At 42.2% G+C, this 17,712-nt stretch overlaps 1 protein-coding gene across 8 annotated transcripts in view; it reads right to left on the reverse strand.

The window, feature by feature from the left end:
- Window positions 1–17,712, reverse strand: part of nek1 (NIMA-related kinase 1) — a 121,100-nt gene that overhangs the window by 32,346 nt on the left and 71,042 nt on the right. For 6 of the 8 annotated variants that reach the window (XM_067982467.1, XM_067982466.1, XM_067982465.1 and 3 more), the window contains 7 exons: window positions 16,855–16,932; window positions 11,225–11,320; window positions 9,062–9,235; window positions 7,986–8,054; window positions 6,348–6,591; window positions 1,743–1,901; window positions 1,273–1,506 (listed from right to left, as the gene is read on the reverse strand). In XM_067982467.1, the coding sequence (XP_067838568.1) occupies window positions 1,273–1,506; window positions 1,743–1,901; window positions 6,348–6,591; window positions 7,986–8,054; window positions 9,062–9,235; window positions 11,225–11,320; window positions 16,855–16,932 (1,054 nt within the window). The remainder of the gene's footprint in view (window positions 1–1,272; window positions 1,507–1,742; window positions 1,902–6,347; window positions 6,592–7,985; window positions 8,055–9,061; window positions 9,236–11,224; window positions 11,321–16,854; window positions 16,933–17,712) is intronic. The other 2 variants (XM_067982463.1, XM_067982462.1) reach the window with 2 other exon arrangements.

A 17,712-nucleotide genomic window follows, 5' to 3' on the forward strand; every position in this document is an offset into this window, starting at 1 on the left:
AGAGATAAAGAGATAAGGTTGCCATGCTAACATAGTATAAACAATCCTTGGTGGTTTCTGAGAGTCTGTAAAATGGGATGATCTATGACCATGAGATAAGATCAGCGGTGCTTATGTACAGAACCATGCAGCTGAATAGTATAAAGATAGGGCATGTTCCCTCCTAAAAGTTAGAGCTCTCAAGAGGGGACGGTCGGAAGTCCATTGCCACAGGCAGTCCGCAAAGGTCAGGTCTGATCTGATCTACCTGGATTCGTGAACAGATCAGGTTGTATTGACTGCTTCTCATTAACGTAATCTGTCGACAGTTGTATTGTAACTATAATACTATTGAATGTAATGTTGAAGACAGCTTAGTGAAACACTGCTGTAAGTCAATCTATTAAATGTGCTATTTTATAACCACTCAGGCTAGAATCAAGCAGAAGTTATTGTCGATGGATTAACAACCCATAGTTGCGACAGTAATGGGAAAAATCTAATAACAGTCAAATTCCCGAGAATCTTCGATGTACTGGAGTGATAATACAGAATATCTAGCCGCCAATAACAGGGATAAACGTCAGCCCAGGAAGGTGCCTCGACATCACTCATTTCGGGAATATCGCATTGATGACATTATATCGTCACTAGCATGAAAACGTATTAGGAGAGATGAAATTCTTCCCCATTTTCAACTGGGCTTCGTCCTGCAGTACGTGGACCATGACTGAGGGAGTGCTGCACTATTGCAGGTGCCATCTTTCAGATGAGACATTAAACTGAGGTCCCATCTTCCCTCTCAGGTACAAGATCCCACGATACTAATTTGAATAACGGGAGTTCTCCCAGTGTCCTGGCCAATATTTATCCCTCAACCAACTCCTAAAAAAAATTATCTGGTCATTATCCCATCGCTGTGCACAAATTGGCTGTCGCGTTTCCCACATTACAACAGTACTTCATTGGCTTTGGGACGTCCTGAGGTTGTGAAAGGCGATGTATAAATGCAAGTTCTTTCTTTATGACAACACAGAACGTACTACATTAGACGGAATCATTAGCTATATGAATGCCAGCAGTTTCTTCCCAAACCAGCAAAAGAATGCCCACCATCTATGAATTACAATTAATCATGAGACGGTACTTAATAGCATATTGCCAAGGAGAATCCATGTACTGAATTTATAAATGTACATCCAAATTCCAGAACACTTCTGACCCCTCCAAATGAATTTCAATTGCTTTCTCCAAGTTAAATCACCTACAGTGGTGTATCAGCAAAAAAAATACCTTCTATCTTGTCCTCAAACACTGCCGGTTTTGACAAAGGAATGGATTCTTTACTTGACTGTACTTCCTCCTCTTTCAAGTGGTCAGCTGTTTTAATTTCTGTTGTGGCTGTCTGGCCAGTAACAATTACAGGAGTTTGAATGGTTTCATTAACTGCTGTTTGACAAATGGTATCATCTGCGGCATCGATGATCACGGTGAGCATCTGGTCAGTTTCAGCCAACAGGCCTTCTGCTGGGTAGAAACAGAAAGGGTAAAAGCCAAACTGAACGCCTTAAGGTTTCCACCCCGAGCTGAAGCCCGTGTCAGCAGGTATGGGCGGTTTTAGTCCGCACAAACCTTAACTGCATACGTAAAGGTTAACGGTTTACAAAGAGAAAACTGGTTTATTCCAGAAATACCAGTCAATTTCAGGAGAAACACATCTGCGTCCTTGAAAGAAAGCAAATTTTAAATTTTCAGTCACTTACCATTATTTTCAGTGGATATTGCATCCGACAGCATTCCTGTCTGAAGCTGTAGATCTGCTTCCCCCAACGCTTTCAAAACAGTGTCTGAAGGATCTTTCTCCCACACCTTACGAGGTTCATCTTCAAGGAACAGTTTGATAACTTCTCCTGCAGTCTGAGCTGTTGTTTTTGGAAAACAAAAATAAATGCACAGTAATAGCAGGTTAGATAAGCGTTCAATCAAGATTGCGAGCCATCACAAAAATCAAGCCTGCACATCTTAAGGTGCCCTTAATCCGACCTTTCTTCAAACAGATCCCTGTACCCGACCCCTTCCCACTGTAATCCTCAGGAGTCACCGAGCATCACCACAACCCAATGTCATTCCTCACTTCTCAAACCCCCGACGAGCAAACAGACTGACCCTGCCGACGAGTAATCCCGCACAACCGTGAAAAATTATGCCGCTGCAGCGGACGCTCAACATATGTATCTGCAAGTACGTTGTAACTCCATCATCACACAATTTTACCTGGAGGTGCTCGTCAAGTGCAAGGAAGCCAACTGCACAGGAGGAGATGGTTTGCAAATTGAAAAAAAGGCACAAGTGCTTAAAATTAAATGCAAAGTAAGAAGGGTAGCAGAAAATTTCAAAGGACAGACAGATGGAAAGCTGGACAATCAATAGATCACATCACATATAATAAATGCACTGGACGGTAGATGGGCTGCATGTACTCGAGGTTTGGGGTTTCTGACACAGCTCCCCACATGAAGCATTATTCTCAGCTGTACCATTGCGAACAGGTGCCTAGTGGAGATCCGTAGGTATGGGGTGGAAGGGGGATTGGTGGTGGGGTGGGGTTTGGGGGGTGATGATGGGGAAGAGAAGTCACCCAAGGGCTCATGTGCACTTCCCTGCAGCGTCACGTAGCAGCATAGGCAGAGGCTGAAATTAGGTTGCCTGTCTACTCTATGGGTGATGCGAGATCGAAGTTCATGAAGAGTAAGAGTCATCTTCACCACAGCCCCTCTGACTTGCCCCACCAAAAGCCGATGGGACCCTAGCCTCTCTGTTCACACCAGCGTCCAGAAGGGTTGCACAGTGCCCAAACCCTGCCTTCAGCCAGTGTGCGGAGTCCCATCACCCACCCTCCTTGCCCATCCCAAGCCATCTTTTAACAAACGACTAACAATAGCCCCGTCAACCCACACTACAGTAACAAAATGCACTGAATTATAAGACTTTTAATGTATGTAACCTGTAGTATGCCTTATTCCAAGAAAGGGTGTAAACATCAGTTTTCAAAAAATGTTTTTAAAAAAAGTTTTTAAAAAGGCAAGGAGGAGGGGAATCAGGATGGCTGCACAAATGAATATCCTGCCAACGTCCCTGTTAAGACTGTTCATTGCTACCAGAGATATGTAGAACCATGCCCCAGCAAGCACTCAAATGTTTTCAACAGAAGAGAGGAAAGAAAGTGGTCAAGGGAATGAAGATCTCCAAATAACTGTGGGAATTTTTCTCAACAGGACCAGAAAATCTTTGTGGTAATTGAGCAAAATGCTGTGTCCAGCTGGCTAAAGCTGGATGTAAAACAAGAGATTGCAGAAATATATGTATTACTTGGGAACATTAGAAAGGAGGCAAGAAATACGAATAACCATCAATGAAGAGAATGACCGAAGCGATAAAAACATGTGTAGATGTCAGTGTGACAACGAACAAATCAACGAGCTAGCCAGAGAGAGAGAGAGAGATGAGGGAGAAAAAGAGAACGAGAGATTAAAAAGTGAGCAACAGTGAGACAAATGAGAGAAATTATTTGAATGCTAGTTTTTACATAGGAATAGCCGTTGAGCCCTTCGAGCCTGTTCCTTTTTTTTTTGTGCTGACTATAATTTATTATGTAATGGAGATGCCTCAGAGGGGACCTTTTCGAAGCTTTTAAGATACTCAATGGAATAGAGGAAGTAAATCAAGAACAATCCTTTCAGATACACAGGGCAGCAGGGCATTAAGGCACAGGTTCAGATTGAGAGGGGCAAGATTAGCACAGATGCCAGGTAGTATTTCCTTACAGAGAGGGTGATCAACAGCTGGAATGGGTTGCCAAGAGAGTGGCTAAAGCCATTTAAGAAATAGCTGGATGCTGTAATATGGAAACAGTAGGGTTGGTCGACTGGAAGGGAGATTCAAATAAGCTGAACCCATCTTTTGGCCTGTGCAAAGGCAAGGGAGGGGAGGGGAGGGGAGGGGAGAGGACTCACTTACTTAGTATGTTTTCTCACGATGAGTTTAAAAACTAATCATTTATCAACAGCTAAAAGAAATGATTTATCCTTCACTGTATGTTATATAACCCCGTTACACTCAAAAGTTTTGAAAGAAAACCAGTACTAAAATAAATTCTAAAAGTTGGATGCAGAAGGCATGAGATATAGGAATTATGTGATTAAAGCAGTTCAATGAAATCAACGGAAAAAGAAACAATCCTTCTTTGAATGGAATGACACGACAAAATAGATTCACATGCTGTAATCCAACTTAAGTAATTAAAATCATTTAAAGTATATACAGAGTTCTGCTGTACTACATACAGTGAGCAACTGAAGTTTCTTTAAATTATAAATACTTGGCAATGTTTCTAACAAAGAAACTATTGGAATAGTATCATTGCATCCACATGAATTTTAGCTCAACACTCACATGACATTAATGGAAGCATTAATCAATCAATCTTGCTAATAAGGGGAGTTGAAAGAAACACTATGCCCATCACTCAGTATCATAGAAAGGTTACAGCACAGGAGGGCATTCGGCCCATCGAGCCTGCGCCGGCCCTATGCAAGAGCAATCCAGCTAGTCCCGCTCCGCCACCTTATCCCCGTAGCCTTGCAAATTTTTTCCTTTCAAGTACTTATCCAGTTCCCTTATGAAGGGCATGATTAAATCTGTCTCCGCCACCCCCTCGGGCAGTGCTTTCCTGAACCTATGTAAAATATGCAGTACGATGGACTCTTCCCGACTTCTTAAATCTCCTGTGGGAAGTGAACAGCCAAAAATTGAGTTTGAAAATTCCCGGGAAGAAACCAGCACCCAAGAAGGGAGGCCAAAAAAGCCTTGAATAAAGTACCAGCAAAGGGTGGCAAGATGTGTAGAAGGTCGAGGAAGGAGAGTTACTCCATCTACAATCGACAAAGTGGTGAAGCAGGTACATGGGAACACCATTACCTCCAACGTCCCCCGCCCCCCCTAAGTCATACACCATCCTCACTTGGACATCGTTGGGTCAAAATCCTGGAACTCCTGACCTAACAGCACTGTGGGAGTACCTTCACCACACAGACTATAGTGGTTCACGAAGGCAGCTCACCACCACCTTCTCAAGGGCAACTAGGGATGGGCAATAAATACCAGCCTTGCTAGCGACACACAGATCCAGAGAATGTAAAAAAATATTATTCAATAAAAGCCAACTTCAGCTGAATAGAATTTACAGGAGTTGAGAACAAAAATGTCTTTTTTGTCTGATGCACATGGAAATTGATCGCCTTGTTTGAGAGTTTCCAAACCAGATTACTGAGAAACCCACAACACCAGTTTGTTTGCCCAAACAGGAGGGCACACACACTCCCCACAGGGGTCAAACTTAAGCACAGGTTGCCAAGAGCCAAATCTTGGGGACCTCCAAGTGTGTACAGAAATACTGCTGGAGTTTAACAAGCGACGAGTGCACAATTTACGAGTATACAATGCTGGTAAGCTTCCCATCGCTTGCCCAGCTAGGGTCATCCTAACCATCAGGACATTGGCTCGTAGTGTTATCTGAAGCTGAACAGGGAAAACCCAGCCTCCACATCTACACTTCTAGGTCCCATATTGAGTCAGGTTATTAGAAAGGGATGTTAGAATCATAGAAGTTACAACATGGAAACAGGCCCTTCGGCCCAACATGTCCATGTCGCCCAGTTTATACCACTAAGCTAGTCCCAATTGCCTGCACTTGGCCCATATCCCTCTATACCCATCTTACCCATGTAACTGTCCAAATGCTTTTTAAAAGACAAAATTGTACCCGCCTCTACTACTGCCTCTGGCAGCTCGTTCCAGACACTCACCACCCTTTGAGTGAAAAAATTGCCCCTCTGGACCCTTTTGTATCTCTCCCCTCTCACCTTAAATCTATGCCCCCTCGTTATAGACTCCCCTACCTTTGGGAAAAGATTTTGACTATCTACCTTATCTATGCCCCTCATTATTTTATAGACTTCTATAAGATCCCCCCGAAACCTCCTACTCTCCAGGGAAAAAAGTCTCAGCCTATCCAACCTCTCCCTATAAGTCAAACCATCAAGTCCCGGTAGCATCCTAGTAAATCTTTTCTGCACTCTTTCTAGTTTAATAATATCCTTTCTAGAATAGGGTGACCAGAACTGTACACAGTATTCCAAGTGTGGCCTTACTTATGTTTTGTACAACTTCAACAAGACTTTGTTGAAGTTGTTTAACTGGGTTGTATCCCATTGGTACCTTCCTGTGCTTGTTTGAAGTTATGAGTAGAATTCAGTACCTCTCCACAATGGCTTTTTAGAGTAAAGCTGTAAACTCTTCTTGATTCTCACCCTCTATCCCTGAGCTGGTTTCTTCAAGTGTAAGCTGTGCGAGAGGAATCACAGGTGGAGGTTCTGCTTCCCACTTTTTTCTTTCTCCTGCAAAGTGAGCTCCATCCACAAACTGCGCATCAGGCTGTGTGTGATTGTCTTGAGACGTTTCAGCGCTTTCCTCATGTGACGTAGTCTCTGAATCATGGTTTTCCTGAGCTTTAAAATGTTGATTTAACCTGCGCAAAATCTCTTGTTTCTCCTTCTGAATACAAAGACAAAACATGCGCAAAAAATTAAGTGGCTTTGTAAGAAATTCTGGCTAACTACATTCCAAACCAAGTCACAATTTAGAGAGGCGTATTTTCAAAGAAATAGAGGAATAGGAAATCTCAAAGGGTCTTTGTTAGAAAAATGTACGTGGTGATGAGAACAAAATTCAACTTTTAAAATAAATAATAGGCCAAAAGATGTTGGCCAATAGTGCTTTATATTACAGTTCAGGGCCTGGTGTTTCCACTAGGGGTGCTAATGGGAAAATGCATCCAGAAGGCCCCGGACGTTGCCGGTTTTGAAGTTATGATGCAGTTTATGCGCAAACCTATTAGAATAAACCTAAACACAAAACCTCCTATGAATTCGCACAATCAAGCAGCGTAATCCATTGGAACTCTTCTCTCCTCCTCCACCTCCAGCATCACAAAGAGGAGTGAGATTGCCAGGAAATGAGCCAATTTTAAACTTTGATTTCTGCAGCAGCAGGGCCTGTGTCTGGAATTGATCACTGGTCACTGCAGTCTTCAATTAACTAATTACTGCAGCAGAGCAAGACACACTTGTGTGGCTTCAACTGACTGCTGGTCACAGGTCTTATGTACCAAGGGCAGATCAATTGACTGAATTTAAAGTAATTGCTGCAGCAGGAGAAACAAACCTGGGTCAGTGGATTCAATTGACTGCTGGTCACGACAGGTCAGGTAATTAACGCTGGATTCATGTGACCATGGTTGCCTCTGCATTTAAGATTCTGGGCGCAACGTGATGAACACCCCCAAAGGGGCACAATAGGCAGAAACGTGCCATTAACCTGGGGAGAGTGGCCAGATTTATGGGCGAAGGGACTTTTGAACCAGCATAAAAGATCGCGGATATTCCAGTGTAAAGTCGTTATGGGCGTAACGCACGCTTAAAATTCCACGATCCTTAGCGCTATTTCATTTGATTCCGCCCAGATTAAGCTGATATCTGGGCAGAAATCATTCTCCAGGCCCAGGTGTTTAAACTAAGTTCTGGTCTTTAGTATGGCATCAGTATTCGGTGATTTAGAACCACAGAAGTTTAAAGCGCAAGAAGTAGGCTATTCGGCCCGTCAATTCTGCGCCGCCTCGATGCGAGACCAGCCCAAAGCTGATCTCGCTATCGTGTTCTCTCCCCAAAGCCCTGAATCTTCTTTGGTGAGAAATATTTCTACAATTTTCCTTTTTAAAAGAAAACAGGCAGCAGTGAAAATGGCGTTGTCTGAGCAAATGAGAGCAATAACATATACTTGCCCCAGGAATATGTAATCCGACATAAAACAGTGGTGGAACAGTAAGTTGGTCTTCAATCAAAACTTAGACTTTGTTTAAGTTAGAATTTTTGAATCAGTCGAGCTCTCACCTGAATAATGGAAGAGCCGAGTTTTTTAATTTCCTCTGACGTTTCCTTGACTGTTGGTGTTTCTCCTTCCTGACATCAGAAAAAGAATGAAGTATTCTATTATGTTATATTATAATCCCATCACCACCCACTATTGCCTTGCACCGTTATCCCTTTTATGTAATCATTCCTGCCCTCCACCCTATCACAGACCTTACCCTTTTGTTGATCCTCACCAACCCCCCGCCCCCTACCTTTATCCTTGGCTCTGTGCTTGCTTAAATCTCTAACTTCTTCCAGTTCTGATGAAAGGTCATCGACCTGAAATGTTAACTCTTTTTCTCCCTCCAGAGATGCTGCCCGACCTGCTGTGCTTTTTCCAGCATTTTCTGTTTTTATTTCAGATTTCCAGCATTCGCAGTATTTTGTTTTGTTGAAGGATTATTATAATTAACAGGTCACAAGTGTAAGTCATCCCAACAAGATCTGATACTTCGATTGCCGGGTAAACCAAAGCAGGTCTGCCAGTAACTGAAGAGTGTGTTGGTGGGTAGTTTCGGGGAGAGACTATCAGAAACGCGGTTCTGCCCAGCTCGATAGCCAAAGCATTACCGGCCTTTTCTGTGTTCAGATGCTGACAAACCTGCTGTGTATTTTCAGCATTTTCTGTTTTCATATCAGAAGAATTGGCCAGGGTTTCTGCTCAGGATTGCGAACCCACAACTCCCGCTATAGTGTACGTATAAACATTGGGTAAGGAGAGAATTAAGCTCGGCTGTGATGACTCCCTGGGTCAAAAAGACTATGGACCCTCACCACTCACTGGAGTAATGACCGCTTGGTTGAGGTACGGGAGGGTGACTGCCTCACATGCCTTGGTTTTCTAAGCAAGGAGCCAAATGCGTTCAGGAAAGAAGTGGAGAAATTTGTCTTGTGGAAAAAAAACCCCACTGGTGTACTGTCCCTTTAATGCAGGAGTGGTCGTCTGCAATTCCATTGTATGTGCAGGTCACAGTTGAGAAGTGCATCTGAATTCTTTTGAAAGGAGCATGCAGGAAAGACAATGGGTTGACGCAAAGAAGTTAAGTCGCACTCACAATGCCTACATCTTTCAGTGCAGCGGTCATCGAAATAGCAGGTGTGCTGGATTTTGCAGGTGACTGGGGTTTGGAAGATGGGGCTGATGCTTGGCGTCCCTGGAAAGAGGATGAAGATGCAGCTGCTGCCATAGGAGTAGCCGCAAATGGCTGCTTAAGTCCTTTTGCTGCAAGCTGAGAAGAATTTAATAGTGCATATGTTATTTTCACATAGAATCACAGAAACATGCAGCATATTTGGTCCAGCATGTCTGTGCTGGCTCTTTGAAAGAGCTATCCAATTAGTCCCACTCCTCTGCCCTTTTCCCATAACCCTGCAAATTTCTCCTTTTCAATTATATATCCAATTCCCTTTTGAAAGGGACTGTCAAATCTGCTTCCACCACCCTTTCAGGCAGTGCATTCCAGTATAACAACAACTTGAAAATAGCAAACCAATCATTTACGGATATCATAACAGATATTTAGATTGGTTCAATTATTTGGTTTGAATATTTAATTACAAACAACTGTATTTTTCTTCTTCATCCCAAAACTGCCACATTATTGCTTCCTCTGTTGGCAAACCTCCTGCACAGGCTCTTCCAAGGTGTAAAAGTGCATTCATAAGAACGTAAGGAATAGGAGCAGGAGTAGGCCATCCGGCCCCATGAGCCTGTTCCGCCATTCACCAAGATCACAGCTGATCTTCTACCTCAACGCCATTTTCCTGCACTATCCCCTATCCCTTGATGCCTTTAATATTTAGAAATCTATCGATCTCTGTTTTGAATGTACTCAATGACTGAACCTCCACAGCCCTCTGGGGTAGAGAATTCCAAAGATTCACCACCCTCCGAGTGAAGAAATTTCTCCTCATCTCAGTCCTAAATGGCCTACCCCTTATTCTGAGACTGTGACCCCTGGTTCGAGACTCCCCAAGCAAGGGGAAACATCCTCCCTGCATCTATCCTGTCGAGCCCTGTAAGAATTTTGTATGTTTCAATGAGATCACCTCTCATTCTTCTAACCTCTGGAGAATTCAATACTTCATCCCTTAAATGGATTAATAATCTAAATCTTAAACATTAGCAACCGTAAAAACAATAAACTACAACCTAGCTTCGCCACTGCAAATCAAGTTTTCATTTGTCACCATAATATGTTACATACACCCATAACACTTTATTTATAATGAGCATCTCATGATTAAAATACGTGCAAATATTACAGTTGTATCCAGCAGCACGGAGTCAGCGTCAACATGTCTACCGATGACACCCAGCTCTACCTTGCTATCTCCTTCATGACACCAAGGGTTTATCATGGTCTCCTCCTGCCTAACTGACACCATGCCATCAATGAGCCAAAACTTCCTTCCACTCATCAGCAGAACTCTTCATCCCACAAAATTCCTTTGGCCTCAACTCCATCTCCCTTCCCAGATGTGGTATCTTAGCATAATATTAGGCTCTGAGCTCAGCTTTCCTCTTTACATTCAATCCATCAAGACAGCTTTCTTTCACCTTGGTACCATTGCTTGCCTCCATCCCTATCTTTCCCCCTCTGAAACCCTAATACACATGTATCACCTCCCAGCTGGACTTCTCCAATGTTCTCCTTTCCAGCCTACCGTTCATCAACTACAAATCATCGAGAATGTTGTAGCCCAAATCCTCATCTACACTCAGGCCCATTCCCCATCGCGCCAGTCCTCACCACTAGCTTCTCGGGTCCCAGAGAATCAGAGAAGATTCTCGTCCTTGCTTTCAAATCTCTTCATAGCCTCTGCTCCTTGGCGATATCCTCCAGCCTTGTCCCCAAGTGCATTCTCTGGTCCTCCAACACTGGCCTACCTTTCAACCATGTGTTTGCACCCCCACCGCGCACCCCCCCCACCAAACCCCTTCCTTCTTTTCCCGGTCCCCGAGGCTTGATATTTGCTCACTATCAACCACCCTGGAAAGCACTCAAACATCTCTGTTTACATAATGAGCGCTACAGAAATGCAATATTTGGACAATTACTAAGTATTCACTACACTATCAACATTTTAACAATTACTATAAGTATACAATACATATTCACATTCTATTGTTTAACATTTAAAAAAAAGCATAAATCTAGTAGCAAGGACTAAAATTACATGGATTAGTACTTCATCTGAGACAATAAAGTTCTTACGTGTTCTTCCCAGGCCTTTCTTTCTCTATCATAGGCCTCTCTTCTCTTTTTCTCAAGCTGTTCTTTAAGCACTGCAGCCCGTGCATTTGCTTGAGCCTATAAAAAAAAGTTCCAATCTCTTTATAATGCAATTCTTCTTGCAACAGAAACCTTTAAATCTATCCCATAAAATGGTTTGATACATTGTGACTGCAACTTAAAACTGCACTCAGATCAGATACTTCTTTAAACTAAAATCTAAATTAATGAAACACACAAGTGCACAACATCTGTTTTGATTGGATTTTATCTAATCGATAGATGTCAGTACTGGGAGGTGTGCTGTTTTATGCTCATGGGTTCCACTTGGTACTGCTTCTAACAACCATTGGGAACAAAGCAGGGTCTAAGCTAAAACCAATTCACATACCAATCTCCAGTGGAAACAAGGCAGTGGAACAGACACATCACTCCAAAATGAAGTTACAGCCTTGAAATCATTGCAGCATCTTATTACTTACAACAGTAAACTTAATGGTTCTTTGCATTTTTCAGCCCTTTCCTGTTGACAGTATCCAACATGGCAGATATCAATTGCCAGTGCACTCCCATGATGTTGCTACATGATGTCGCTACATGATGTCCATTTATGATTATCATTCAACAAGGCCCACAGTGCCTCCAATTTAAAATTCTCATTCTCGTGTTTAAATCCCTATATTGGCCCCACCCCTCTCCATCTCTGTAACCTCCTCCAGCCCGACTACCTCCCCCCAACGCTCTACACAAAAGCAATTTGTTGTTGCTGTTCCTACTCCTAATGTGAACCAAACAAATCCATGAATATTTCTATAACCCTCAATCCCTTATTTCAACAGGTAGCGATCAAAGTTCTTTTTAAAAAGGTATCCATTGCCAGAATTTCCTTGCAGCATGAGGAACGTGTCCTGCTCCCTCTGCGGCAGCAAGTTGGCATCGGAAGGGGAGAGATCTACTCAGTAATCTTGCCCAATATTTGTGAAGCTTGTAACTGTGCGCTCGAACCATGTGTTAACTGTTAAAATTATTTGGCTTGCATGCCTATATCTTTAATCCTACAAAAAAAAAGTATCTAGAATTATGGGCAGATTAGTCAACAAAGTCCACACTTTGTAACTGATCCCATATGCCTCATCGGGAGGAAAAAAAAAATCAAAACAAAAGAAGGCGCCGAAGCAAGAACCTAGATCATGTTCTCATGGAAATATACAAAAACAAACCAATGTTACGCCAACAAAGTCCCTATCAGCACATAAAACATGTTTACTTTGGGGATACTTTACACTCTCATAGAAAGCAGTCGAGCAATCACAGAGAAAAAAAACATATTCCTAACAGTGATTAACTGCATAGCGATATGGGAAAATCTAGCAAAAATTGTTGTAGGTATAGGCATTTCGCCTGGTCTCGATCCCTACCCGAAACATTGACCTGTCTCGTCTCTGGTGATGATGCAAAGAGGCCTGCTGTGTACTTCCAGCATTTTCTGTATTAATTGGCAAAGATTATGATGCATTTGTCTCCAGGCTTTGAATATTCCTGAATAAGTTTAGCTGGTTACCAAAGAAGCACTCAACTGCACCTTAGCTATCTCTTTGCAAAATTAAAGCCTCTACTAATATGGAAAATTGGAAAAAAAATGAGACGTGTTATAAATTGGACAGCCTGGTGGTGAAGGATAGAATACTGGAGCCTGTCTTCAGTTGCTTCCAAGCCTTTATTCACAGATCTACATCACAACCTCCTCTCCCTAGATAAGCTCTCATATAAATGAATACACGAGAGTCCCCAATTGATATGCACCGCCTAAATACAATTAATACTAATTGATATAAATCACATGGATACAATTAACAAGACTGCTCAAATCTGAAATTTTAATAAAGAAAGGTTTGGAAATACAGCAGGCCAGACAGCACGTGAAAGAGAAAAGATGGATTAATGTTTTGGGCGAGATTCAACATTCGAATGAAAGGGTTCGCATTAATCTGTCATCTTATCACATGATAAATTATCTGACGTTTCCAGTATTTTCTGTTCTCAAAGCTCATCCTCAGGCTTTACTTGTGCCACAACTTCTAGGTTCAGAAATGTTTTATTTAATGAAGTATCTTCTACAGAGGAGATATACAGGATTTTTGAATAGGCTTCACTTCAGACTCGAGAATCCTTTTTTTAAAAAATTGCTTTAAGTTTTTCTTTCTTTATCTACAATACACAAACCATTCCTACAGTGCCGGGACTATTATCCAACTGTCACATCCGACAATGCACCACTGTTAGAGAGGCCGAGGGCATAGGCAGAAAATTCCAGAGCGCGAAGCCGAGGCAGCTCTGGAAAATCTCCAAGTATTAGCTGAACAAAAGGTACTTAAATCACCTTCGAGTGATAAAGGGAGCTCACTTCCACCAAACAGTTTGGTTTTCTTTGAATTTGCAAACGATAAAAAGGATCTTTTTCCTCAACCTTAGCTGATCTGACAAGGTGCCGGCCTATAGGGAGGTAATGAAAATTGGCGTGCAATTCTTGCACATCACTTAATGGTTGGTTGGAGAGCTGCATTTACAAAGGCATGGGAATAGGTTGCCTGTCTACTTTCTAACAATGTTGGGGTGAAGGGATTAAAGATAGGAGAAAATCATAACTAGCAAATGAAAAAACGACTGGTAATATTGGTTGAGGGAGCAATGTTGGCCAGTAGAATTCCCTGCTCTTCTTCAAATTGTGCTGTGGGATCTTTTACATTTACCTAAATAGGCAGATGGGTCCACAGTTTGAAGTCTCAAACTCAAGCTGCAAAGGGGAATGGTAGATTTTTACTGCAGCTGAACAAAGAAACAATTAACCTGGCTGACCACAGACCTCATCGCAGCTTTTATAGAGACATGCGCACAAGCGCTGAATACCAGAGAAGGGAGAATAGCTGCCTTCAATATCAAGGCTGCATTCGACCAAGTATAGCACCAAAGAGACCCAACAAAATGGGGATCGAATGGAAAACCCTCCAGTGGCTGGAGTCACAGCTGACTTTAGGAAGATGGTTGTGGTTAAGCCAATCATCACAACTCCTGGATATCGCTGAAGGAGTTCCTGAGGGTGGTGTCCTTAATCCAACTATGTTCAACTGCTTTATTAACAACGTTTCCTCCATCATAAGGTCAAAAGTGGGGTTGTTCACTACGATTCCGCAGTGTTCAGTGTTATTCACAACTCTTCAGATAATGAAGCAGACCATGTCAGCCGACAACAGGACCTAGATAACATCCAGTGTTGGTCTGGCAAGTGGTAGGTAACATTTGTGCCATTTTCCCCTGACCTTTGACAGCACACCATTGCCAAGTTCCCTACCATCAACATCTTGGAGTTGGCCAGAAGCTTAACTGGACCTGCCTTATCAACGTCATGGCTACAACAGTGGAACTGACACTGAGTATTCTGCAACAAGTAGCTCGTCTCCTGACCCTTCAAACCCTCTCTACCACCTACAAGATTCATCAAGAGCGTGGTGGGATACTCACTACTCACATGGATGGGTGCAGCTGCAACAACACAAGTTTGACATCATCCAAAACAACACAGCTTGTTACATCAGCTTCCATCACTGAACTTAATACCCACCCCTCCAATACCAGTGCAATGTGACTTTGCCAGCATCACCCACATATCAAGAGCAAAAACAAGAAAAATTAGATTTCACAAAGGCAAGCAATTAGTCCACAAGACCAAAAGGCGTGGAATAAGAGGAAAGTTCTGAAGTGGGTTGAAAATTGACTAAACCAGAGAAATGAAAGGGTGATTGTGAATGGAGCTGTGTCGACAAGGCACGGGGTCATTTGTGGGGTACCACCATGATTAGTCCTAATTAGGGATCAGTCCTGTTTATCGTGTATATAGATATCCTGGAGCTTGAGCTGGTGACAGAAACAAAACTAAGTTTGCAGATGGCATCAAATTAGGATGGGGTTTTTCAAACAATAGGGAAGAGGCAAATCAAATACCAAGAGATCTGGATAGATTGGGAAGATGGGCTGATGAGTGGAAAATGCCATTTAATGTTGACAAGTGCAAAGCAATAAGACTAAAGAAGGGAAACAGTGGTAATGTAAACCAAAATGCTCTCAGTGACAGGACACAACACAGGAGAGGAATTTGGTGGCACTGATAGATAGCTCACAAACCAACAGCACAATGTGCAGCAGTAGTAAGGAAAGCTAATCGGATCTTGGCATGTATAGCCAGAGAGATACAGCATAAATGCCAAGAAGTAATGGTACCATTAAACCTGGCATAACATGTACAATTCTGGTCGATGTTTAAACAGCAAGGGTATCCAGGCATTAGAGGTAGTGCAAAGGCAACCAAATTGGGACCCAGCTTTAGTTATCTGTATTTTAAGAAGAGCTTAAAGAGCCTGAGACAATTTACTCTGGGGAAGAGAAGGCTCAGAGGATATATTATTCAAATACTTATGATCCTTAAGGGAATAGACAAATTGAACCCTGAGGGAAGGTGTACAAACAATTTAGACTGAACTACTTTCCTCAGGAGGATGATGAATGATGGAATGGATTGTACAGCGAGGTAGTGAAGGCAGAGAGTGTGGAACTGTTTCAGGGAGAATTGGATAGCTATTTGAGTAAGTGGGTGATCGAGAAGCATTTGTTTTTGGAACCAGCTAGCCCTATGCTATTTTATGTTCCAAAGTATAGAAAAAATATGAAACTTCACCCTGATTATCCAGCCCTTTTCGGTTAATAAAATCACTATACACACGAGAAAGGTAATAGTCTTTTATTGAACACACCCTAATTATTATTTTAAGCCTCTCTTAACAACAGCAATTTAATTTTGGGAGAGTTAGCCTTTCCACACTTGCAGGCAGTTGTGTAAACCCCCATCAGTTTATCCTTGCTACACCTTTACAGTGTACCAAGTATCAAAATCTAAAGCAGCAATAAGCCGAATAGAGGTTCAAATCTCCATTTTGCACTACTTGCCAAAAAGGAAAGCAAGCAGGGAATGTGGCCTCCCCAGCCTTTATCTGGACCACTCAGGAAACCATCGTCCACTAAAGAAGGGCTTTAAGATGATTCTGAGACATTCTGCAAATATAAAGCTAGCTTGAAATTTAATTGGCCGCTTTAGTGTCGATTTTGAGTCATGCCAAAGAGGCAAACGCACAACACATCCAGGGAGCTCCTGATGATTTAATGCACAAAAGTTGTTTTCAGCTGGTGGACAACAGAGTCATTAGACGTGGTTGCAATGGACTGGGAAGGGCTTCCTAAAACTTCGTCCGATCCTTAAAAGAAAATAAAGTGGAAGCAAAGTGAAATTTCAGCAATTGCCATTGACAGGAGGCAAAAGAACCAAAGTTTCAAAAAAAATTACAAGGTGGGAAAGGGGAAGTTACAAGACAGGACAATTCAGTGTTAGGTGACTAAAATAAAACTTCTGCATGAGGCTTGTTGGTTTTGGGAGTACTTGTGTAATGATGTGGAGCAAAATGAAAGTAGGACTTACTGCTGGGCCAACTCAAATGTTTTTAATGGTTGTCAGAAGAGGTTTAAGTTTTACAGACATTGTTTGCAAAGGAGCTGTCAAATCTTACCTTAAGTGCTTCAATTTTCTTACGTTTGAGTTCAGCCTCATCACTGGATTCCTGTCCATCTGAACCATCACTGTCGCACTAAATAATATGGATAAAACGAGCACACTATTGTGTTGCAAGACTTTGAAACATTGAATGATCTTATTTACATTACTGACAGCGCATTGACTGCTGTTGCATAGCCTATTATTAATGTTAGTCATGCACATGGTCGACCAGCGTAAATATTTCCAACACAAGGACCGTTTGGTTTAATGGCAGACAACAACAATTTGCATTTATATAGCACCTTTAACATAGTAAAACATCACAAGGCACTTCACAGGAGCATAATCAGACAAAATCTGACACTAAGCCACGTAAGGAGATATTAGGACAGGTGACCAAAAGCTTGGTCAAAGAGGTAGGTTTTAAGGAGCGTCTTAAAAGGAAGAGAGGCAGAGAGATTTAGGGAGAATTTCAGAGCTTAGGGCCTAGACAGCTGAAAGCACAGCCACCAATGGTGACAGCCCAAATACAGTGTTACAACTATTTCCGTTAAGCCACTTGAAAATAAACATGAGGGGGCTTTGTTCAGTGCTGACAGAAAAGCAGATGCTTGTTCCCAGGGTAAAGAAGTTCATCATTCAAAACTTATTTAGGTTCCCAAACTGCATGATAAAACTGTACTGTTTCAGAATGCTGCTGCTCACAATAAAAGTGGAAAAGGGCAGGTCTGGCTTCACTTCAATATTTCTGGATACAGCCCCACGATTTTGTGAAAAGAAAAAAACGAGGACAGCAAACTATGTCAAGTCTGACAACACAAAGGTTGCTTAGAATTGGGTCCAGTGTTTTAAAGTCATTACTTAAATGACA

The sequence above is a fragment of the Heptranchias perlo genome, chromosome 4 (assembly GCF_035084215.1).
Source record: "Heptranchias perlo isolate sHepPer1 chromosome 4, sHepPer1.hap1, whole genome shotgun sequence".
NCBI lineage: Eukaryota > Metazoa > Chordata > Chondrichthyes > Hexanchiformes > Hexanchidae > Heptranchias > Heptranchias perlo.